The sequence below is a fragment of the Eutrigla gurnardus genome (assembly GCF_963514095.1).
Source record: "Eutrigla gurnardus genome assembly, chromosome: 5".
Lineage (NCBI taxonomy): Eukaryota > Metazoa > Chordata > Actinopteri > Perciformes > Triglidae > Eutrigla > Eutrigla gurnardus.
The window spans coordinates 15,092,065-15,116,989 of record NC_139919.1 but is presented as its reverse complement, the minus strand read 5'-3'; the positions used below and the strand labels follow the sequence as shown (position 1 = coordinate 15,116,989).

General features: G+C 39.1%; 1 protein-coding gene and 1 long non-coding RNA gene across 3 annotated transcripts in view; one reads left to right on the top strand and one right to left on the bottom strand.

Moving 5' to 3' along the window:
• The window catches only part of LOC311013797, a 294,894-nt gene that overhangs the window by 104,932 nt on the left and 165,037 nt on the right, over positions 1-24,925 (top strand). The window lies entirely within an intron of this gene.
• The window catches only part of fam13b (family with sequence similarity 13 member B), a 67,131-nt gene that overhangs the window by 12,210 nt on the left and 29,996 nt on the right, over positions 1-24,925 (bottom strand). For both annotated transcript variants that reach the window (XM_084009986.1, XM_084009987.1), the window contains exons 7-11: positions 21,448-21,575; positions 6,752-6,796; positions 3,194-3,289; positions 2,578-2,725; positions 651-748 (exon numbers count right to left, since the gene is read on the bottom strand). In XM_084009986.1, the coding sequence (XP_083866112.1) occupies positions 651-748; positions 2,578-2,725; positions 3,194-3,289; positions 6,752-6,796; positions 21,448-21,575 (515 nt within the window). The remainder of the gene's footprint in view (positions 1-650; positions 749-2,577; positions 2,726-3,193; positions 3,290-6,751; positions 6,797-21,447; positions 21,576-24,925) is intronic.

The window sequence follows — 24,925 nt, the reverse complement described above, 5'->3', positions numbered from 1 at the left end:
GAAACCCCTCTTTACAAATAGTTGTTATTTTGTACAAAGGGATTGAAAAAACAATACAGCAGTACAATGGTTGAACCAGACTGACGACTGAGCAGGCAGAGAGAGAGACAAAGATCCCTGAGGAAGAGCTGAAGGAGAATAGAAGAAACCATTGGGAAAAGAAACTGGAAGCTTAGCATCAACATGTGTGCAGATTTAAATAGGAACCAGTTCCTGTCTCAGTGTCAAGTGCACGATAATGCCAATAACACGCTGAAACATTAACAGGGGTGTTGCTTAATCAAAGTTATTCTTAAAACATAGACAATAGAAATAGAAGGTTAGTGTAGGGTTATCACTAATTCTTCATCTTTTGGGGCCAAAAAGATTTCAAATGTGATTGATGCATTTAATGCCTGAGTTATATTCTTTTTTCTCCAATAATATATTTATTATCAAATGAAAGAAGAAAAACATCAATATAAAAGTTGACCCCAACCTTTGAGCGGAAGTATATCTACCTCATCCACATGTCAAATGCTTGATCCCTTGATATGCTGGTATTTATACGTTGATCTCACTCTGAAAACTTTGCTAGTATATTCTTCATATAAACTGGCTACGACTTAACTCAATAACTAAAAACAAAACGGCCAATCCACCCAGCTCACCTGGCAGTGTTGATGTTGTTCTCAGCATCTCTGACAGCCTCTGCATCCAGGTCCATTCCAGAGCTCTCCTCCAGGGCGGCGCCAGAGTCCAATAAATCCTGGGGAGAACAATTATAGTTAAAGAGTTAAAGATTAGTTTGGTTGTTATTAAGAAAGGGAAATCAGAGGTTTAAGAGCAGAGCAACAGACATGAATGACAGAAAATAGAATTTAATAGGAATCACATATACATATAATCACAATACACAATCAAACAGGTGCATCCCTACTCTTTGAAACCACGCCATCAGGTTTCATTTCCTTCAAGCATTAGGGAACACATGATTTTTGAGCTTTGCCTTGAATGGTAGAAATCCAGCAAAAATAAATATTCAAATGAGCCACCTGCACATTACCGTTCACCACAATGGCCAAGGAACCAATGAGCCAATTCTCAACATAAAAACAAAGGTGTTGGTGGCACGACTGAATGAATGAGTTGTAGTTAAGAGGATGATGATGACTGTCCATACATGACATGCTCTACATTAAACACTTGTGGTACTAGTTACTTGAGGGGGGTTGAGGATTTGATTTCTACTGTGACTCTCGCTGAAATAAAATATATAATCACACATTACTGAAGTAGCAAACATTTGTGGCCCCAAAAAATTGTATAATGCAGAGTCCAGAGTTTGTGGTGCACTTGAAGCTACTCCACAAATTCACAGATTTTCAGCCTTGTTCCTACCGATTCGGGTAAGACATTAGTGTGAAAACACCTACCAGTGTTCTCTGTGTCCCTGGGCAGCAGGGTGAAAATCTTCCTAATTCCAGTGAAACACTTGCTACACAGAAGAACTACAGAGTAATACTTTAGCCATAGTCACTCAGAGAGAGCGAGGCTGCGGCTGCACTACGGAGGATATCGCCGGCGGGGACCCTCCACAATCCGAGCTGCCCAGAGCAAACACCCACTGGTGGAGCCTTTGCTCAAATTTCCCTCTGATGCCAACAAAAACAAAATGCTTCTGCTGTAATGAATGTCAGCGTGGGCAGTTTTTGTTGGAAGTTGTCGCTGACTGTGTATTAAGGACGCATTGCGGCCAAAACAGAGTTGCTGATTGTTGGTACAGTAGTCAGACAGACTAACCAAGATGTGTTTGATGAATTTAATTAAGTTTCTGTCCAGTTTGAATGAGGAGTGTTTTACAATGAGAATTAAGTTCATTCTATGTTTTGGTAAAAATTGACATTTTCTGTGCAGGTAATATAATATTTTCTTCACATTAATTCACATAAAAGGTGGCTTATTTAAAAATTAAACTTGTATATGAATGAGGACAATGTTAAAGATGTTTCTCACTCCCTCTTTCACACTGCGCCTATTTTTAAGTATGTTTTGCCTCATATCATTCCCTCGTGACTATAAGTTAATAAGAATAATACACAGCCTCAATGTCTACGTTTATTCGTTAGTCTGTGTGTAAATCTGTAAAACAGGTCTGTTGTTGTCTCTTCTCGCTACTCCGGCAGAATTCCAGCTATTGCAGCAAACGCAACAGAACAAAGATGGACTGTGCTGATAATATCAAACAGTCAGCCTTGGAATGAACTGAAAGACTGAGACAGGAAGAAGGTTATCTATGGGAAATATGCTGCCAGCCCACACAGCAAATAGTTGGGGTCTGTGTATTGTCTATGAATGTTTTTTGAAGGACATTTCCACTGTGTGTGTGTGTGTGTGTGTGTGTGTGTGTGTGTGTGTGTGTGTGTGTGTAAGAGAGAGAGAAAGAGCAAGAGAAACATGGATGATTCTGTGCTGTTATTCAGATGTGTGTGTTTGTTTTTTAGGCTGGAAGCTAAAACACTGACCGTGTCTTTGAGTGTAGATGTAGTGAGTATGAATGTGTGTGTGTGTGTGTGCGTGTGTGTGTCTCCAACAAACCTGTGTGTCTTTCTGGCTTTGTTGTATGTGTTGCTCGGATTGCGTGAGTGGGGTCTCCCCTTCTGTGTCGCAGGGACTGTCCTCAGGGTCAGTTTGTTGCTCCTCGTCTCCATGGCAACCATGGTCTGCAGGCTCACTGGGACTCACCCTTGAAAACAAACCAAGAAAAGTGAATAAAACAAGAACTTAAAACTCCCACAACTGGGCCTCTGCTGTGGTAGTGCATGCTAACTAATTGCAGTATGCAGAGTCAAACCCGCGGACATGTTTGGACTTGGAGGTGACTGACCACTGAACAGCTGCTCCCCTAAATCTGTAGAGTTTGCTAATTAACATCACAGCTGTCAACACGCTCAGTGGCAACCTGAGCCATCTGGCTGGCTCTGTGTCTTTGTACATATGTTCACTATGGCAAATATGTTTCTTTAAAGTCATCCGATGTCTTATGACCACTGAGGAATCTGTGGAAAGCATGTTTCTAGCAGCAGGTGCTTGGAGGGGGAAAAGCAGAACACAACAGCTTGTTTCTACTTCGGTGTGAATGTGTTCTTATACTTCATCTTCGAGTATAAGTGGTGTACCGCATATATGTGAATGTGTGCGTATGGACTCTCACCCTTGGCTGTCATAGTTGCTGAGGTCTTGGTCGATGGAGGTTTTCAGCTCAAAGAAGTGATGCTCCACCGCAGCCCTGATGGTTCGCTGGATTATCCTGTGAAAACACGAAAAAACACATCATTTATCAAGCTTTATACATGTTTTCACACTTTTTTGCTTGGCGTGATGATGCACAAAGTTCTGTCAAACCCTGAAATTTTATATGTTGTTTCACAAGTTCTTCTTTGAGACTTTTCAACTTAGTCAAGAAGTTAGTTATGAATTAGCTGCAGTCTGTGTTTAAAACCGTGTTAAATACTGATTAACAATGTTTTCTCCACTAGAATGAGTTTAGTTCAACTGTAATGAGGGTAAAGTAGCAGCTCAGTTCCCCAGTGATAGTGTCTACACAGGGCCAAAGCCAAAATGTTTATCTGGCTTTATTATCTACTTTGGATAAAATCCTGTGATCAGGTTTTCTCTGTTCTCTGGGACTAAATCTCAACACAGCCAATACAAATGTCCACATGAATCCACATGAATTAAGTCTCCAACATCAACTCTTGTTTCAATTTAACAGCTATGACCACAATGAGAGCACAAATACTGCATGTTGTCTTCAACCTGTGGTGGATCGCATATATAAAAATCTGATTTCGTCATTCCTGGAAAATGACAAATTATAGATATTTTTTTCTGCCAGTACATTGCATGTTTAAGTGTATTGTAACATAAAACAAACTAACAAGAACCCCAAACTTAAAATAAACTGCATTATGTGAAATATTATGTAATCCTTTGAATAATCTTATGTCCTCCAAGTGATCAGAATATCATCTTAATGTTTTAACAGTGAATAACTGCTGTGTAAACTGCTTAATATAGCTAATGTCTCTGTTCTAGAAATAGAGTTCAATGATGTGTCCAATTATTGAATTGTCTCTATATGAGATTTATTAATGCGCTCTTTTCTTCAGTTATACTGAATCCAGTAAGCTTAGTGCATTTTTCACCCATTAAATTAAGACCTTGGTTTTCAGAATAAGGTTAAGCAGTCCCTGGAACCACATGTAAACCGCCTCACATAATCCTTACTGTCATCATCAGCCGAGTATAATGAATAGAAAGACCTCAGCTAATCAATTGACAGCTGGAGCTCTGAATGACAAAGTGATGCGTTTACCTCCATGAAAAAACCTGAAAAAAAAAGTTTCTGGCAGTGATAAACACAGTAAGAGATATAAGGTGAATAATGAATCAAAAATGTTTTAGAGCCTTATAATCACTGACATGGTGTCTTTGCCATTCTGGCCTCTTAAACAAGTCCTTATTAAGTCAAAAACCAGGTCCAGTTATAAAAGGATTAATAATGCTTAAACTAGAAGCCAGACAGGACGTTACACTCTATAAAAGGTAACAGCAGCAGTCACACTCTGACCTCTTCCACACTAAGGTGATGGTTGATCTACAGGCTCGACTGGGATTTTATTGAACACGGCCGCATGTGTGTGATCATTAAGTACTCATGTAGCTTTGTTTTGTTCTCCAACTCAGACAGCACTAGAGGTTGAAGAAAGAGGTGAGGAAGAAAATACTAAATGAGGACAGCACCCAGCTCTCCACAACACTGCTACTGATGGATCACCCTTCCATCATCTACAGCATCTACTTATACTTATGTTCCCCCAAATCATTTTTTTTATATAAATTAACATTAACCATCTCTCCTCTTGAATCATGGCAAGGTAATATCACACTATATATTTACGCCAACAAAGTTAGACAGTTGGCACTAGAACATAACAGTCTAGTCTATCTATTGCCATTTAAGGTAGAACTCATAACAGCTGAGTTGAGGTCAGATGAAAGTGCGTGAGTTGAGTATATATCAGCAAGAAGAACTGTACAAACATTTCTCTGGACTACGAGCCCACCTTTGCCTGTAGCAGAAACTCAACCTCTAACTGTAGGAAGCTCTACTAATAATAACTATCCATCACACACATGAACACATAAGCAGTAAAAGGTGATGTGCTTGCAGCCTTTTCTTTTCCACACACGCACGTCCAACAGAAGCACCTTGTGTTTTTGCTGCTGTCGTCTAAATTTGGTCTAAATCCTTTCATACTTCCCAACAGAGGAGAGTCCTCTTAACACATCCTGGTAGCCAGAGGAAAGTGAAGACATTAATCACAATCAGAGACACAAGACGCTCTATGCAACCGAGGCCCTGCTGCTATCTAATGGATTTCTGGAAATTTGCAAGCAGTGAATGTACTCACATGACACACAGAAGATGAACAAACTACTGGAGAATAAATCAAGTGACACGTTTCCCCTACTGGCCAGAAAGATGATTGTATTTGTAAGTTATTATGAAGTATTCTTCATTATTGGTAGCTTTATTCCTAAAGTATTATGGTCAACAAGCATCCCATCACCCATCGGAGCCTGGGTGCATCATATTACACTTTAAATTTACTACAATTTTAAATTACAATTTTGTTGTTCAGTCGGTCCAGCCATTTGCTATGTTTAGATGCTTATTTATGTCATCAGCTGCTTGCTTTTTAAAATTTAATTTTGCACGTTTGTGTTCCCTCCTGAAGAAGAAATATGTTAGAGCTGAAACAATTTAAAAATCAATAAGTCAACGTCAATATTAATCAGCAACTACTTGATAACTGATTAATCAGATAAGTGATTCAAAAAAGCTAATTGCCCCCTACTTTCAGCTGTTAATATTTGACTCTTTTCTTTGGCTTGTGATAGTAAGTTGAATATGTTTGTGTTTTAGTGCCACAGTCAGACAACATGTCACATTGGGAATTTGAATATAGTGAAGCATTTTACACACTTTTCTGTGATTTCATATGATGCAGATGTCAATAAAGAAAATGGTCAAATTGAACATGAGGATTTTGGCAGCTATCGTGTTATTGATGAATTGAATTAAGACTAGTGATTTTTTGGTTTGGGCGAGTTATTCCTGAGACATTTATATGCCCTGAAGCCTTCAGGTCTCACATTAATCTATAGCACCATAGAAAATGATTATGATCCGAGTCCGTGTCATGCAGGCCAAGGCCTGACAGTCATGTGATAGCAGAGTTCACGTCCTTGGGGCTCTAAAAGTACCGAGCCATGCAAAATGCTTTAGTTTAGCTTCATAATCAAAACACAAGGCTGGCTTTCCTCTTTATCACTTTCTCTTAACCTCTTTCCTTTCTCCTAACTCCACCTCTAACACTGCACCTCTTCTGTCTTTATTCCTGTTATTTTTCCTGGAAAACGTTACTCCCTCGCCAAACTTCAATTAACCTGGTTGTCTCTCTCTTACCCCTTGTTTACAGTTTTTCTGTAATACTTTTACATTTGCAGGATTGCTGCTTGCGTTTTTTTTTTTCCCTTTCTTTCCTTTTTACAGCTAGGTGCACATGAAATTACTTTCTTAACGTAGCTGGAATTTTCAGTGCATACGTGTAGGTCCCTAGAGTGTGTGTACATAAGGAAGTGCCTACATACGTTATCGTAAGTGGATAAATTGCCAGGTGTGTGTGTGTGTAAGTGTACTTACTCAGCAGAGTCAGAAGGCAGGATGGATATAGGGGAGAGGTGGGAGCTGTAGAGAGAGAGAGGGGGGGACAACATGGTCAGAACATCACGTACTCCTCGACTCCCTTCCCATACTGACATCAAATGACCTCGGAGGGTGTCGGTGAGAGTCAAAACAGGGAATAAAAGAATGACAATAACCGCAGACACCATTTGTGCAGCGATCAAGCGCTGATAAAATAAAAATTAAATGCAGAATAAAGTGTGGAAATTAGCATGAGTTCACGTTCTCTCTGCCTTTGTCTCCCAATCTAAGATCCCTTGTGCCAAATTACAATCTCAAGAAATGCACCAAACACACACCCACACACAAATACACAAAAGTTTTAGCCACTTGCACCACTCTGGATTGGCAAATTGTTATTTAGGCTACAGAGCTCTGCTAGAAGTGTGTTTGTGTGTCATGAAACAGGGATTTAGTAGCCTGCCACTGGCCTTTATATAACACTCCTACACACACACACACACACACACACACACACACAATGCATGTGAGATGCACCCATGTACTTGGGCATTATGTGAACAACCGTGTGGAATGTGTGTGCGTGTGCTCATCTCATTAAAAGCAGCAGCAGCTGACGTTATGCAACCTTTTTGTGTGGATGTATGTTGACCCTTTAACACAAGCACACAGACACTTAATGCAGAAGGAAGTCCTCAGGCAGATCGATACAGACTGAATTATAAATAGCAGATAGGAAACAATGTCCTCCATATTCTGTCTCCATATTTTTCTTCTCATCCCTCCCTCATTTCTCGACTCCAACCCTCTTTTTCTGCCCTCTCATTATTATTTTTCATATCATATCCACCCTTTGCTTATCTTTCTCCACAGTGTTTCATTCCTCTTTAGTCTCCTCCCTCAATTCTTACTGACTGTGAACTTAACAAGCACCTCACAGGCCTTTCTGACGCTGTAACCTTGATCACGAATGTGTGCATGAGACAGATACAAAATAAAGTGCTGTGGAGATCAAACAACCCAGTCTGCCAAAACAGATTCTTTTTCACTGTTTCCTTGACTTCCCTAGTTGACCTAATAAATAATTGGATCTAGCTTCTGACTTTGTGTAAGGCCAACATGTGTTTTAATCTATACGTATATGACTGTCTCCTCCTCCTGTTAGTCAGCATAGAGCACTGCCCTTTAAAAAGAAAAAGCGTAGGCTCTTACAGCAGTGACTGTCCCTTCGGAGCACTGATAACATCTGACAGCTCAGGCCCTCCTGCTGAGTTGTACCCTGAGGGACCGCGTTGGGTGACTGCAGCACTAACAATAGATTCTTGATAGGGTCCCTCAAGCACATGACATAATCTCCATGTGCCTTAAGTAGCAAAGATAATATCAGATCCTACACCATTTTGCCCCTGAAGAGCTAAAATCGCTGTTGTGGCCTTCAGGGTGTTCCTGCCCTCGTCGAGCTCACAAAGCAGCAGCAGAGATAACATTTCTGACAGCGTCAGTTGTGCCTCAAAGGATTATACGTGACACTCTTTTTAGGGGCCCTTTTGGGCTTCCCTTCCCGGATGTCATAAAGGCCAGATAGGACTAGTATTCTCGTCCCCTGGTGTAGTTGAAAGTGGTTTTGAACGTTTCCTTTACTTAGCCTTCATACTAAAAAACATGCTTTCATTCAAATCACTTTTGGTTCAGGTACATGACAGATTGCAGAGGACAACACATCAGTCTATATTTGTGTTTTTGTCCATTACACACTGTATCTCACACACCATTCATTATTTTTGTACTGAAGTAAAATATGAATTTTTGGTTTTATGGATTAACAATATTATTATTATTAACTGTTACTTTTTCTAAAAGATAGTAAAAAAACATTAAGGTGAAAGAAACTGAATACATATGCAGGAAAAATGACAAGGTTGCTTTTGCTCTTTTTAAGCAACTGCTTAAACAACAGCAACAGCCCCGGAAAATCTTATTTTGTTGACCTCCAGTCGTTCCAACTTTTGAAGATTTGGTGTCAAAGAGAAGAGCATAGCACCTACTGTTTTTGGCAATAGTTTGGATGTACATAAAAAATAAATGCCAAGCATTTTTTTGTTCAAAGTGCAAGCTATTATTTTAAGTTTCTTCTTAGCAAAATTCAATGAGTGAATTTAAGTTCCCTCTGGTAAGCAGTGACACAGTGTATATGTCTCGCACACATGTTTACTGCTGACAATGTGTAGTTGCCATATGTCATATCTAGATTAAAGGTAGGTGCACAAAAAAACTGATCTATGTGGGATTTGTATCTGTTGCAGCTGACACATTTAAGAAACCCCGAACAACAATGTGTCTCAGACATGTCAAAGTATTTGTTTGTGTTGATTTTGGAGTACAACAACAGAGCACATGTTGTGGGAGGAGGGCTTGGCTTTGAAAAGTGGTCAGATTAGATCAGCTCCTGTACTACAGACATGACTCAGTAGTAGAGATTAGACCTTGATAACAGCTTCAAGAGTTTAGCTAGCTGTTTGTTGGCAGTGATACTGTAAAACCTTTTAAAGTGACCTATTTACAGAGTCACGTTGTCTCTGATAAAGTATCAGAAGAAGAAAAAACTGCTCCGTTTGGTTTCAAATTTGATTAAGTAGTAATGAATGATCCTATTTTTCCTCCACTTTTATCTGAGAGCTGCCCAATAACATTGGTTTGATTCAAAATTAGATTAAAACACATTACTAAGTATGATTTATTGTTATTATTTAGGTATTTTGATGACACTAACGGCTTTGTCAACTACGTACATCCTAAAGGCATCTGAGGTGAGTGAAGGAATGAAATGAATTCTTGCCAGATTCAATCAGATCCAATCAGGTTAATCTGCAGTCTGCTAACGAGATCCTTCAGCATAAACACAGCAGGAAAATCTCTGGTGGCAGATAACTGCTTTAGGAGGCCGGCGTGCATCGCCTCAGGGCTGAGTAATGCACTTGTGATTCGATTTAAAGTTAATTTTAACACAATATTACAACTATATTGCATCTATCCTTCTAACCTGTGTTTTTCATATTTCTGTACCTGGAAATATTGATTTCACTGTTACGTTAACAATGCAGTTATGGCTCATGTTTTTACTTATTAACGTAAAATGCTTGTCAAGGTAGAAATACAGGATGCAAGGATCCATTCTTCCATCCATTGGAGTCTGACAACCTGCACAATTTAATTTTAAAAGACTGGTGACTGCATGTTTTCACTGGGAATGAAACGTTGGGGATTTGTGCAAAACTAATAAGAACTTTGTTTGTACTGCACAAATCTTACTTCCAGAAGTAAATCATATTAGACCACATATCATATTGTAATCTAGCATTTTGGACCAGCAGAAGGTCTGTGAGCTTCATAAATTTGTCAATAAATACATGGTTAGCCCTGCTGTTGATATCATGCAGCACAATGTAGAGACTCAGAAATGTAGCTTATATTCTTATATACTCTTTTCCAAGGTTCAGTTCTTATTTTCACTATGACCCAATATTTAACAATGCATGGTTCAGTCCAGCTTTCACAGTATATATATATATACACACACACACACACTCATACAATGCGTATCACATATTTAGGCCAGGACTCTCAGTTCGACACCATATTTACTGCGGAGCTGAAACCCTGTGCTGTGATGTTAGTGGCCCCATCTCAGCCCACTTGCCTTCTGTATTACATTGACAAAAATGTCAACAGAGGTACTTTGTGTTGTCAGTGCAGATGGCAACAAGGAAAAGGAGTTATGAAGGGTGTCCTTGTATTACATGTTAGACATTACTCTTGTGGCTTGATATAAAGGAATCAGTGTGTGTGTGTGTGTGTGTGTGTGTGTGTGTGTGTGTGTGTGTGTGAGAGAGAGGTGAGTTCGAGGTTAGTTGTGATTCTACGGAGGTGCTGTTGTCAGCAAACCTGACTCTGCTCTGTTCTAGCTCGGAGGTCTGACAGACTGCTGCAGTCTACACATCCACATAAATTCATACACACACTGTGTATCAGCAAGCCCGGGGCACTGATAACCTACTTCAATCATACACACACTTTGTGTCTTTTAGCGTTCCCGACACACACACATTCATACACAGAGCCTTACTACAGATGTATGCATTCAAACAACTCAAACCATTACTGGGTCCAAGATTTAAGAGCCATGTTTGACTTTCTGCTCATTTGTTTGTTTCCATCAGTTGATTTGCACAATAAAAGACCAGTGCAGCTCTCCTACCTTCACTCCCCCTAATTAGCCCACATTTGGCCAAAAGAATGCTCCATTTTGTTTAGTTGGCTCAACAAATCCTTCACACTCACTCCTTCAATTCATCATTCATCTTGCAGAAGAAGAACGGCAACTAACTATTATTTTCATTATCAATTAATCTGCAAATTATTTTCCATTGATGGACATCATTTTAAATCTGTTATGTGCTCATACACTTCTTGGAAAGGAGTCATTCAGCATAAAAATGACTAATCAATAAAAGAGATCCTAGCTAACTAAGGCCAAAAAGACTAATTAGTCCACTGATCCACTAAAAGGAGGAAGCTTCACATATTTCAAGCAATAACTAATCAAAACAAATATCCTTATTCTCCAGTGTGTCAGTTTCCTGTTTTTCTCTGTTTTATGTCAACGGAAATATCTTTGGCTTTTGGACAGTTGGTCGATGTAACAAGACACATCACCGTGGATTCTGAGAAATTGTTATTTTTAGACATGTATTAAAGAATCAAGAAAATAACTAGCAATCGATAATGAAAATAATCTTTCGTTGCGGTTCTAAGTAAATCTTTACATTTGAGAAAAAATTAACCACTAGTTTCAAAGTCTTCTTCTCTAATTGACACAAATTGAGCAAATGTTCTTCAGGAATATTATTCAAATTGATTGCTTCTTCAGGTACTTTGGTACTCAATAATGTTAATAATAATAATAATAATACATATGACTTAAATAGCACTTTTTTTTGGTACTCAAAGACACTTTTCATTCGATAAGAACATAGAAAATGCCAACAAACTCCTCCAATCATGATTGCACCTACTCACATGCCTCAGATTTAAATTGCTCAACACCATATCAGCTGTTAGGTAATGCCATGACTCGATCTTCTGCTCGGTTTCTATTCCTGTAGGAGGAACGACATACTTCTTCTCGTCTCTCTATTCTCATTCACCTCTGCCTGGTAACAAAACAATGACCAAGAAAACACAATCTAATCTCATTTCCCTCCATTCTTCCATTCATAATAAAACAACATTACATCACTTAAAATGAAGGTTTCCAATAATTCATTCACAAGTTGGTACATTATTGTAACTTTCTCCTTTTATATTTTTGTTAATTAATTCACTTTCATCCAATTACATACCCTTTCATAATACCACATATTATTGCTTCCACCTCCATCCATTCATCCATCCATCCAATCATTTATTCCAGCCAGACAAGAGTTACATAACCCTGATGTTTACCTCTGCAGCAGAATATCACAGGCCATTATCATCTTCCCAGCTGTGTTTCCTTCACTGCGATCGGTTCTTTTTGTTTTCTCTCAGCCTGAATGTGTTTTCAGTGTGAAGGCTGTCTCGTCTGTTTGGCAGGCTGTTTGTCTGTTTCTCTGTTGTGTCTTCTTCTTCTTCAGAGCTAACACGCACTGTAGGTTATTGAAGTCCAGTCTGTTGTTTTATTTTTCCAATGCTGCAGAGAAGTCAGCTTGACTTTTAACCAAACTCAGCACGATTTCCGTCTGTTTCTTCTTTTTGCCTGCTAACAACTTGACACATCCTCTGCAGGAGCAGTATCCAGCTGTTTAAACTCTCAGCCTCTCTTTCAGATTTCTCCTTTTTCCGTACCGGGTCGATCCGCGGGTCGGTCGTATCCAGTGGTTCGATTATCCCAGCTGAGATCTTGGAGGTGTGATCGTCAGTACCAGCAGGTTAAGCAGCATAGTCAGGGTATCGCCTGGGTGCATTCTGTGGTGTCCTCTGAACCGGTGTGTATGTGCGAGGTTGTTTCAGTCTGCACTGTCTGTAGAAGTGCTGCAGTAAACATCCAGACCTTTGCTCAAATATATGAGCTTCTGATGTAACCAGGCAACAACCCCCAGGAGGACCAATGGGACGGGACCGGCTGAAGTTAGGAGCCAATAGTACAAAGGGAAGGACTTCAGCGAGCCAATCAAGAGTCAGAAAGGAGGAGGAGGAGGTTGGATTTTCTTTCGTCTACTCAGTGGTGATTATAAACTCAGCAGTTATTAAAGCCACACCAGTGGGGCTGTGTAATGGTGAGCACAGACACAAAGCACAAGTACATAATCACAGAAGCACACATCTTAGTCTTTTATATCGCCCTATAGGAGCCTTTTGTAATGGTCGCGTTCAAACAAATAAAGGCGTCGTCACAGTTAACAAATTAGTGGTCACAAAGATATGCAGACGAGTGACAGTGACGCGACTCTGAGAGGAAAATATGAACACAAACAAAGGTGGGGAGGAAAGAATGAGGAAAACAGCACAGAGAAAGGAGGGAGAGATGGTATTCAAGTGTAATGAATGTGTTTCAAATGCACAAGTCACAGTTATCTGTGTCCACGCTGTATGCGTGATAATGTAGGGCATAAAGCACACTGATAGCCACGACTCAACCAAAGTAGGCTACTCACGCGTCACTCCCAAGGAAACTAGGTTAGGTTCTTTTTGTCCTCGTAATGTTTCTGTGTGCCAACCAGTGTGACTTCAGACAAACTTTGGTCAAATCAAAGTAAGAAAGGATATCATGCTGGTGATTATACAAGGTTTTACCATGCGCTAGAAAGGGAATGTCTACCAAAAAGGGCTTTGATAAAACAGTTTAGCAAAGCGACATCACAAAGAGAAGCAATAAAGACAAAGAATATGAACACGACAACCTGAAAATACATGACACCTAACGCGGTGTTTACAGCTGCTTCCAAAGGAGCTGCTCAGAACATTTTGCTTGGAGCAGCACAAGACAAGTCTGTTTAATCAGAAGAAATTATAACAGAATGCCATTTTAATATGTTTGGCATCTCATAGTAGGAGACACTACACCATCTGTAAGATACAGCTAGAGTGGCTTTGACGGCAGGGCTTAGTGGCATGGTGCCCACCAAACAACCAATCCAAATGCCTCAACCTGAAGTGAGGCATGATGTCGAAAAAATATTTGAACAGAGAACGCTCATAAGCAATACAATAAACTGTTGAGTAGAAGTCAATATCAGGAAAACAACCACACAATGGGTCTTCCTCCCAGCGAGATTTGGACGTACTTCAATTCGACACAATGTGGCTCTTGTTTAAATGTTACCAAAACAAATGACTACACAAACCAAATGACAGTGTTGTGTCATCTATGAATACAGTATTTAGGTTTCTAAGAAGGCGTGATCAGGAGCCACAGGGGGAAACGGGTACAATGTTCTGCTGATTGTTTCGTCTTTGAAAGATCAAACAGTAAGGCAGTTACTGCAAAAATGCACGATAAGGCGTCTTGGTATACTGTACAGCTCATTTGTGGAAACATTAACTATTCTTAGTCTGGTGTACTGTGAGCAATGCCTGTTGCTAAGCGGAAATTGATAAGTTGACAGAAAATGTATCGCCAACAATTGTGATGATTGATTTATGTTGTCATTTATCAAAACAGAACCTTTTAAAAGCCCCAGTGACTTTAATGCGAGCATTTGCTGCTTTTACCCATTTTCACTGTAAATAAAAAGACAGGAAAAACACACCCTGTGGTATAAGGTGTGTTTGAGAGTGACTAATCTGTAAAATACCCTAGTCCCAGACTTCCTTTAATAGTTCATCCATCCATTATTGATCACCGCTTATCCTGTTAAGGGTGTGCGTCACACATTCTAAACTCATCAAAAACATTCTACATTCCTCATGGAAATAAAGTATAAACGTTATCCAACTTTGGTCTTTAATCATCAACAAGTTCAGTGTCAATTTGTCCTTAAAGCCAAACCTCTAATCTCAAACTTTAACACTATCTCATGTGACGAACTCTGCGGAACTACAGTGTCAATGTGTTGACAAAACGAAGCTTCAGCAGCAGCATGTTGGCTGAAATCAAACTAAAATCTCTTTCTGTGATGATTTGGGGAAGTAAGTGCTCCTTAGAACGATATCACACTTAGTGAGTGGTGCTATCTAGGTCAGTTTGTATATCATATTACACATTGTGCCATGGGCAGGCGCCCAGGCCTCGACACAATCGGGAAGTGAAGGGTGAGGGAGGCGCGAAAAGGAGGGCACGCTATGAGACAAACTGAAGCAAAGTCAGGAAGAACTCCTTTATCTATCTGATTGAAATAAATACGAGGGGATCTTTTGAGTTTTAAGTGGACCATACAATGACTTCTCTCTCCAAAATGGACGAATACTGAAGTCATGGTTTCTTGTCTTTACTATAGACATGAAACGTATCTATGCACATGGCACTAAGGAAGGACATGGACCATTTTTGTGTTCAGAGACACTAAAAAATTAGATCAGCTTCCAAATAGCAATCATTTCTAACACAAGAACCAACCAAAATCCCATTATCCTCTCAGCCACTACTTTGGGGTTTGTACTAATATGCTAGGGTTTTAAAAAAACAACAACTACAAAACATAATTAAAGTTGAGCAAATTAAGGAAACATGCAGTGTATTTAATTGATTTCATTACATTTTTAAATCTATCATAAATTCAGTTTTGCACTGTGTGCTTATATATAAAAAATCACGGCAACAGGTGTGATCAATGAACTAGGTCAAAACACCAAAAGCTGATACAGCTGATACAGCTGATACTCCTGTGCTGTACTGACCTACATTCTGTGCTTGTGTCTATGTAAAGGTCATGCAGACATATTACGTTCAACATACATGCACTGCTTGGCCTGATTCAACACAGTGAGTACAGGAGTGAGGCGGTGAATCTGAATGTCTGCACTATGTCCAGAAGGCCAAAGGCCTCTTCAAACGTTTGTCAGTGTATACGAGTGGATGGCGTGCCTCTGCTCTCATAAATGTTTTTCTGTTTACATCGTACCGCTATGATTCACCAAGCATTCTTCCCACAATCTGACATGCATCACATTAATATTGTACAGTCTGACACAGATCTTGCATGGTGTGACATGCAATAAACGTGTAAGATCGTTTTTGTCAAGGAGCCTAAAGGCGCCTATGCAAACACACAGGGTTTCTATGTGTGCATGAATAATCAGGTGCTTCCCATGAAAAAAAAAAAAATGCACTTGACCTAAAAGAAAGGCGTGCACATGTATTTGTTTCTGGGTTTGTTTTGTGCAGAACTTTGTAGTGTCACAGTGGGATATAAATCATTTCCACAGCCACACAAAAATAACAGAAAGAAAACCTCATGAGGGGATTCACATAGAGAAGAAGACTGGTTATGTGCAACACAAGAGAGGACATACGTCAGTCAGTCATGCCAAGATGGTGCGATGCTTGTGACGTGAGCAGTGACTAGCAAGAATGAAGGCTCTAACTCTGGGACAACATTGGAGACGTGTGTTTTATAATGTGTTTAAATGCAGTCTTCTGGGTTGACGTTCTCTCTCCTGAGGTCTGATATTGCGTTTTTACCCAGACTGAAAATCAATAAATCGTTCACAAGTAGGGACACTTTCCAGTTCTTCTCCCCTCCCCTTGCTCCCTCACTGCCCTCCGATTCTCCCTTCCCTCCATTAATCCATCCCTCCCTCCAACTCCACCTCACCGAGGATAGGAGTGCATCCCAAGAGACTTCTTCCGGCCTGCAGGATATTTCAGCGGTCTCGTGAAAAATACTTTACACACACACACACACACACACACACACACACACACACACACACACACACACACACACACACACACACACACACACACACACACACACACACACACACACACACACACACACACACACACACACAGAGAGAGAGAGAGAGTATATGCAAAGTAGAGGATGAGCGAAGTAGTAACAGGAGAAGCAGAGAGAGAGATCAGAAGAGAAATACCAGGGATTATATATAGATTTGAAATGAGCAGGGGCTGTCAGCATGTAAGTGTGTGTGTGTTGGCTGTCAGAGTCTATAAAGGGAGCACTGCAACAGCCACAGAGGACAGACTTCCCTGTCTGTCAAGTGCCAGACAAACAACTCAGCCACAGTTAATGTTGAGTCACTAGACGGAACTTTTTCTCTATTTCAGAGCTGGTACAACCAGCTATGTGTCAGGGAAAACTGATGAAACACACGTGAAACAGTGAGCTGATCTTGAATCAGTCAAGGATTTTCAACAATGCATATACGCAGACTCATCAAAACCCTTAATACAGCTTTATTTCAGGTTTTAAATACTTAACTGTTTTTGAGACAATGCAAGTGGAAAACACTGCTGGAAGATAGACATTAAATTAAGGATAACTAATAATTACACAAATGTTGAAACATTTCCTCACGCAAAGAAACCAAATGATTACCAATTAAGACTTTTAAGTCCTACTTAAGAATTTTAATATGTTTAACAAGCAGAAACAATTAATCCATCAACAGAAAATCAATCTGCAGCAATTCTGATAAAAGACAAATTGGTCATTTTAATTTAAAAATAATTTTGGTTAAAGCTCACTTGTTCCCCCTCTTACATGTAACAGTCTTTCTTAGTTTTCTATGATGAATAATGGATCATCTAGATGGTTATTAGACGCTTGAAGAAAGAAGCTGGTTGAAAGTAATAATCGTCAGGTTAATCAATATGGAAAATAAGGATTGTAGTTGCAGCACTAAACATGACCACAAGAAAATGCATCATTAGTCGGTTAGTTAAAGAAAACTATGGCTGAAATACAATGAATTAGTAATGCCAGTTTATTTACATTCACAGTGTCAGAAGAATAATCCATTATCAGAATTATTCCACAATTGTGTTTTTATAATTGATCATCTCTGTGGGTTATGTTGGAATTACTGAGGTTCAGGCCCACATCTGAGATTTATTACGTGTGGAGCTGGAACTGAAATAAGTGGGTTTCCACATAAAACGCAGAAAGCATACCGATTTTTAGGTCAGATGAGGAACCAGACTAAATGCTTCAAAATATTTTATAATGATGTTTAGCAGTTTAAACAGATGTATACTTTAAGTGCTGGGCCTACATTATTGAAATGGATTTGTGGTGTAGGTCGTCTACTCTGGGGTCTACAAATGCCGCAATAATCCCCCCGACCAGACACTGAGGTTAGACAAGGTCACAGGGATGATGGCTGCTGACTGGCACAGCTAAGAATTAATACCAAGTAGAACAAATCACATGAGACTTAAAGATGAAAAATAAAGTCTGGCCCACACTGTATAATTTAAATAATTTACTGCATGTAGCCCCCCCTCCATCTAAATAAACAATCATCAAAGCTTTGAGGACCAACAGCTGCCAAGTCAAACCTACACACGCACACACGCACACACACACACACACACGCACACACACACACACACTCACACGCACACGCACACTCACACTAACACAGTGTTGCTCCACAAACCATGTATTAACTATTAAACCACTTTGATGCCAAACAATGCAGACAAGTGTGCCGGTGACACACATACTGTAGCATGCCTGTTGGTTTTAGAAAATACTTTAAGATCCTTTTATAGGTATTTCAAATCACTCAATGGACTAGCGCCTGAATACCTGTCAGATATGCTTTTAAGTAGGGGTGTGAATCTTTGGCTTCACAGCGGTTCGATTAACGAGTTACAGTAGTTGGCGATCGATTCAAGGACAATTCTGTAAACCATGATTTGTTTCAGTAACTTGTAACCAAAATTCTATATCCATGAAATAAACATGCAATAATGCGAGTGAGACTATCTGTATTCTTCTGACAGGTGAAAAAATAAACAGACCACAGAATTACTTATTTGTCATATTTATTTTATAAAAAAATTTTTTATGCTGAATACAAAAATGTAATGCTCAGTTAAATCACTCAGTATTTAAATATTAATCATAATTAAGAATCACGATTCATACGATTCAACACATTTATATCGATTATTGGTGAATCTAAAACGATTAATTCTATTTATTTATTTTAGCAGATCGATTTAGTTGAATCAGTAGGACTGACAATCGATTCATCGATGCATCGAATGAATCGTTACACCTCTACTTTTAAGTTATGCTCCCCCAAGATCACTCGGGTCCTCCGACACTGGCCTCTTAGTTGTTCCGTGGGTGAGAACAAAGAATTACGTGAGGCAGCATTGAGTGTCTATGGTCCTCGCCTCTGCATCAGCCTGCCAGAAGAGCTGAGGGCATCTCAATCTGTCAATACCTTTAAAAAGAACCTTTAAACTTACCTTTTCAGTTTAGCTTTCTCTAAATCATCCATTTTCATTTGTATTTCATTTTATTTATTTTCATTGTATGGCTGTATTTTACTTGAATTGTAGTATTTTCATTGCATTGTTAAGCACCTTGTATTGCAATTTTGTATGAAAGGCATTATATAAATAAATAAAGTTTAAGTTTAAGCATATATATCAGAGCACAGATCACTATATCCTGGCACAGCAGCATGTTCAAAATCAAAACGTTGTCTTGATCCAGTAACATCAACTATGCAACTTTTGTTCATGCCTTTATCTCTGAGTTAGAGTGAGGGATATATTGCATGAACTGTATGGTCCAAGTCATATCTGAGCATGAGTGTGTATAGAATGAGAAACTGTGTGTGTGTGTGTGTGTGTGTGTGTGTGTGTGGATTATGGATTACTGTCTGTAATCATCTTAGAGGCCAGTGGGACAAGACAAGACCCCCAGTGTTAAGTAAAGAATCACAGCAGACTGATTTATTGTCCTACGCTGCTTTAGGGCTTTGTCTTTATCTAACAGGTAATGAGCTACTGAGCAACTAGGACAATGCAGTGCACACGTTGCGGAACGAACACAGGCTTTTACAAAACTCCTGGTTCAAGCCACCATAAGTCAGGGTCCAAAATGATTTCAGGTCTCCACATCAAGATGGTTAACACAAATTTCACTTTTCTGGCTAAAAAAAAAAAAGCAGTGATATCAATGCAGGTCAGTGGGTAACGAGAGACACTACGCAGACACAGATGAGGTGAAAAAATAATAATTTCACCATAACAAAGTGCAGCATTGGCTGTAATACAAAGCACAAACCACTGTGGAATCTGGACACAGATATCTATACCAATTAAAAAAATAAATACAATTTGGCAGAAATGCTCGACAAAGAGTTTTTTTTCTGACATTTTCTCATAAAAAGTAATCATTCACTTATGGGAAGAAAAGCCCATTAGCAATATAATATAATAACTAAATAAATACATCTTTACTCACTCACTTCCTGTTCTGAATTGAGTTTCTATGCTTAGTAAAAACACTGTGTTGTTCTGTGCTCTGAACTGAAGACATAATAAAGTGATAGTTTTCAGATTTGTTCTATTTCGGTTGTCTACTATCAGTTAAATCTAACTTAACAAAAAACTTTGACTGTCACATATTCGTCATCAGCATTATCATCTTGTTTGTGCACTACTAACAGATACACTGTTCCCTTCAAATATACGCTACGAGCCCAGGAGATGAAGTGTGTAGGGGTCTGGGTCTAGTGCTCAGTAATTAACTTACAGCAGATCAGAAGAATCGGGGAAGATCTTCATGTTGCTGCAGGGGGATTGAACTCATAATCCTGTGTAGGTGATTGACCGACCCTCCTCTTCTGGTTGGTCAACAAACATTTTCTAGATTGTATTCTAGACTATGATGTTCAATACCGAGCAGATGATCAAATGTAGAGACCTTTTTCTGGAGCAAAAGTCAATCTGGATGCAGTCAACATTAAGTAATAAATATCTAGTAAAGCTGTATGTGTGTGTAGGTGTATATATGTGCATTTGTGTGTCTAAATAGAGACTTGGCATTTATATTCATTGGCATTTTTAGAGTAATTTAAACATCGACCTTCTAGGTCTGTTAATTAATTGTTAAGCGTTACATACCTGTCCTTATAAATATTGTTTTTGTTTTGCTGAGTGCATGTCTACTCTTAAACACAAATTTGATCACAGAAAAAAAAGCTTACCATATTTCAGGCATCCAACCATAAACCCATTAAAAAACGCATTTCCAGGTTTTAGAACTCATGCCAGCAGCATGACACGTTAAACATATTATAATTTCCTTTGTCTAAATTAATAGCATACCCTATGGAGAAGCACCACCAACTACTGAGTGTTTGCGACTGAAAATACTTTAAAAAAGTGTTTTAAAGTGATCAAAATCATTATCAGATTATTTATTTAATGATTTTGAATATAGAATTAATTAATTTAATGATAAAGAAATGCCTCAAGATGTTGATTTGATGTTATCATAATTTGTCGATGATACACCAAACAAAATCTGAATGAATCAGAGAGAGAAAAGCCGCAGCAGACAATTACCTAAATACCAGTGTAAAACTGTACTCCACTGGTTTTTGAATCCAGCTTGGGTCCTCTGTCACATGTGTCTCAATAACTCAGTGTAACTCTGAGGTGAACACAGAAGAAAAAATGAATTGACCATCTTATGTAACAATATAAAGCAGAGATGTCTCACCTGGCTGTGGGGATGTCATCAGTGTGTGTGTGTTGTGGTGAGTCAGAGGAGGCAGGATTCTCCTCTCCGTCCTGAGGCAGCTCTTCACATTCGGCCTCGCACTTCTCATCATCTAACAGCTCAGTGATCTGAAGACAAAAATAAAGAGGACACAAACGGTTATTACGAAGAATAATTCATTTCTTGTGATGCAAAGATATTGTTGTAAGTCAAAAGGTTTATGGCAAGAGATTATCCCAGCTTGCATCTTTATTTACAGCTCTTTATTTCAGTTCAGTTCATTTAGTTGATATTTTATTTTTCTTCATGCAACCACCTTGGAATCTCTAAGTCAGCCCAAGAGACATTATTGGATTTATACATATTGATACCCTAGTCACGTTAATCTGAAATTGTTATTTTTCGGGTGTTTCCTACATTGTAAAATCTAAGGAAATAATGTTTAACAATGGTGATGTTACTTTAACTATCTATCTAACTATTTTTTGCTGGTTTAAAGAAAGATAGTATTAGTATTGATTTTAATACTCATGGTAAAGAAAAGGTTTTTGGATTTTTGGTAAGAAATGGATAACGAGGGAATATTAGAAATGTGTGTGCCCTTCATTAACATTGACATTTAACAGCCTTATGAAGAAGTGCAGTGAAGAGGATAATACGATCTGTTCCATGACTTATGACATATGAATTCAAAAGAGTAAGATTATTTTCACATGCACAAAGGGACATTTTTCTTTATTTTCTTTATGACGTTACCAGTCGAGAAATTAGCAGAAAAAATGTTTCTACTTTGAACGATTCAAAGAAAGTTGTTGACATGACAGTTTGTTCCATAACACATCTAAGTATACATGACGCTAATAAGTAACACGTTGACACCACAGATATAGATACGAGTAAGCAGAGAGATAGAAACAGAATTCAATAATCATCTTCTAGGAAGGAAAAGGAGGGAGTGGGCCAGCGAACATTAGAGATTGCAAGCGGTGTATTTCCGTTGGCAGACTTCCTGTGAGATGTAATGTATCTTGGAGTTGTTGTGTAACAAAAAAGTCAAAGGACTTTCAACACCTGTTGATGGACTGTGGCAGAGAGCAAGGGGCCTGGACCACTTTACAAGGTCATGGTCTAAAGCTCCACCAAAGTTTAAACAAAGTAATGGATGGACTTCTGAATGAGAAGATGCTTCCTAAATTCAAACAACAACAACAACAACAACAAAAAGTGGAAATCCACATGTGCCATTACAATAAATCACTGTGACAGACAGCAACGTGGCGAGGAAATACATGCTGGCTGACCTCTGGAGGAGGAGAACTTCAGATAAATGTCAGAGTCTCTGCTGGTACATACTGAGGGAGGGGTGGGAGGCCTAAAGTAGGACTAAGTGACAGATCAGGTTCATGTTGACTTTGCAGTGTACCCATGGTGTACCCATGCATTGGGCGAGAGAAAGGTAGAGAGATCCAGAAGAGTGACAGAGGGAAGAATGTAATGAATCCGACAGTAAACAAGAGAGGGAGGAGGGGGAGGAGAGGAGAGAGGGGAGTTAGATGCTAGAGAGTGAAGGGGACGCTGGTCAATATGCAGACAGAAATACCTCATCATAACACAGACAGCTGACCCTATGTGAACAAGACACAAACAGAAACCCTTGGGCAATAGCTTGTCAATGATGAATAGCTCCTCTCCATATTTATCCTGAAATATCATCAACCGATAAGTGATTCAAGCCGAACCCCGGTCAGCAAAGCATTTCCATGTGCTGCTGTCATGAAAGCGTAACACTTTGAGCACCATCTTGTTCCACTATATTTGAGAGGAGGCAGACATTTCTACATCCATTTTCTCCTCAGCTCTGCAATCTACCAACACAATCTGGATTGATAAAAAGCACTACAGATAAGAGGAAAAATATGTGTTCTTGATTTTGGGGAGAACTGTCCATTTAAAACATAACTGGGGGAAAAAATGTATGAACCGGATTCACCCCCATGAGACTCTCTTTTCCTTCATATGACTGTTTTTTCCTCTATTCTCTCTTTTCCTTGCACTCTCCTTCACTCAACAGCAACCCCATCTGCTGCTGTCACTGTGGCGTTGCTACGGCAACACCTCTGTTGCAAGAGCTCTGATTGGCTGTCAGGGAATTCTTGCTTCATCACATTGTGCAGATTATGGAGGATGACTCACAAGATTCCTCTAAGTGTGTGTGTGTGTGTGTGTGTGTGTGTGTGTGTGTGTGTGTGTGTGTGTGTGTGTGTGTGTGTGTGTGTGTGTGTGTGTGTGTGTAATAGAGAGAGAGATTAAGCTAAGAAATCCCATGCTTAGACAGCTTCACTCTCATATATTTTCCTTATGGCCAGAACATTAGTTTCCCAAATTAAACTTAGCAAGTGAAAATGTGCAGAGCTGCACCATGCTGTGCATCTTTATGTGTGTGTGTCTGTAATATGTCAACATAATGACTTAGTGGTATGAAAAGCTGAGAAGTTATGATTTATCACCTTCGCACTACATTGGCAGGAAAAACTGAAATTCAAGATTTAGTTTTGATCAATTGTAAGTTTAGTTTCATATACATAAAATCCAATGCTGAGTAATGTACTGAATCAAAGATATCTTTAATTTAAATTTAATTTAAATTAACAAGGCAACTAATAAAAAAATAGTTAAAGTGAAATCATCCAACAGGGAAAACAGTTGGCGATAACATTTCACCATTAAATCAAAGATTAATTAAACAAACAACTTCCTGCTATTATCATCCAAATAAGTGTTTTTTTCTGAGTAAAATTGTTCCTGATTTCAAGGGCAGAATAATAACATTCCTGGATGAGGGACCTTAGGACCTCGATTGAAAGTCCGATCGACATAATCATGAAAAATTAATTTTCCCATCATTTTAATGGACGATACTGTGAATATGACCTTGGAGCACACACCATCAAGAGCAAATTCCATCACGACGGCTGATCCGCGATATGGAAAAGTGAGTCTGGACATCACCTTAAACACAAAAGCCCCCTTGCGTATACTCATTAAAATGGGGTAATTGACATAATGATCAATTTAGCTTTAATGTATGAGCGTCCTTGGAGCTACAGGCGTTTTTTTTCAAATGTGAATATGACAGAGGCCCTGTTGAGTTCAGAGAGCCTTTGAGGTCATGTGACAACATTAGAGGATAAGAGTTGAGAAATGCTGGATCTGGATGAACTGGAATGGTCATTCACAGGCTGGAAATATTATATCCTTATTTAAGACTATGGAAAATCATGTTAACTCACAAATGAGTGTAAAAAAAGGAGTTGCTTTGGGGTTTTCAGGGTATTATGTAGGCTGTTTGACACAAGGGTACGTCTGTGTATGTTGTGTGTGTTTGTGTGCCCGAGTGGGTGAAAAGACGGGGCAGAGAGCGTCCTGGAACAAAAGGTCTTGGCCTTGGCCCTGGTTTAGCAGGCCAGTCCAGAGTTTC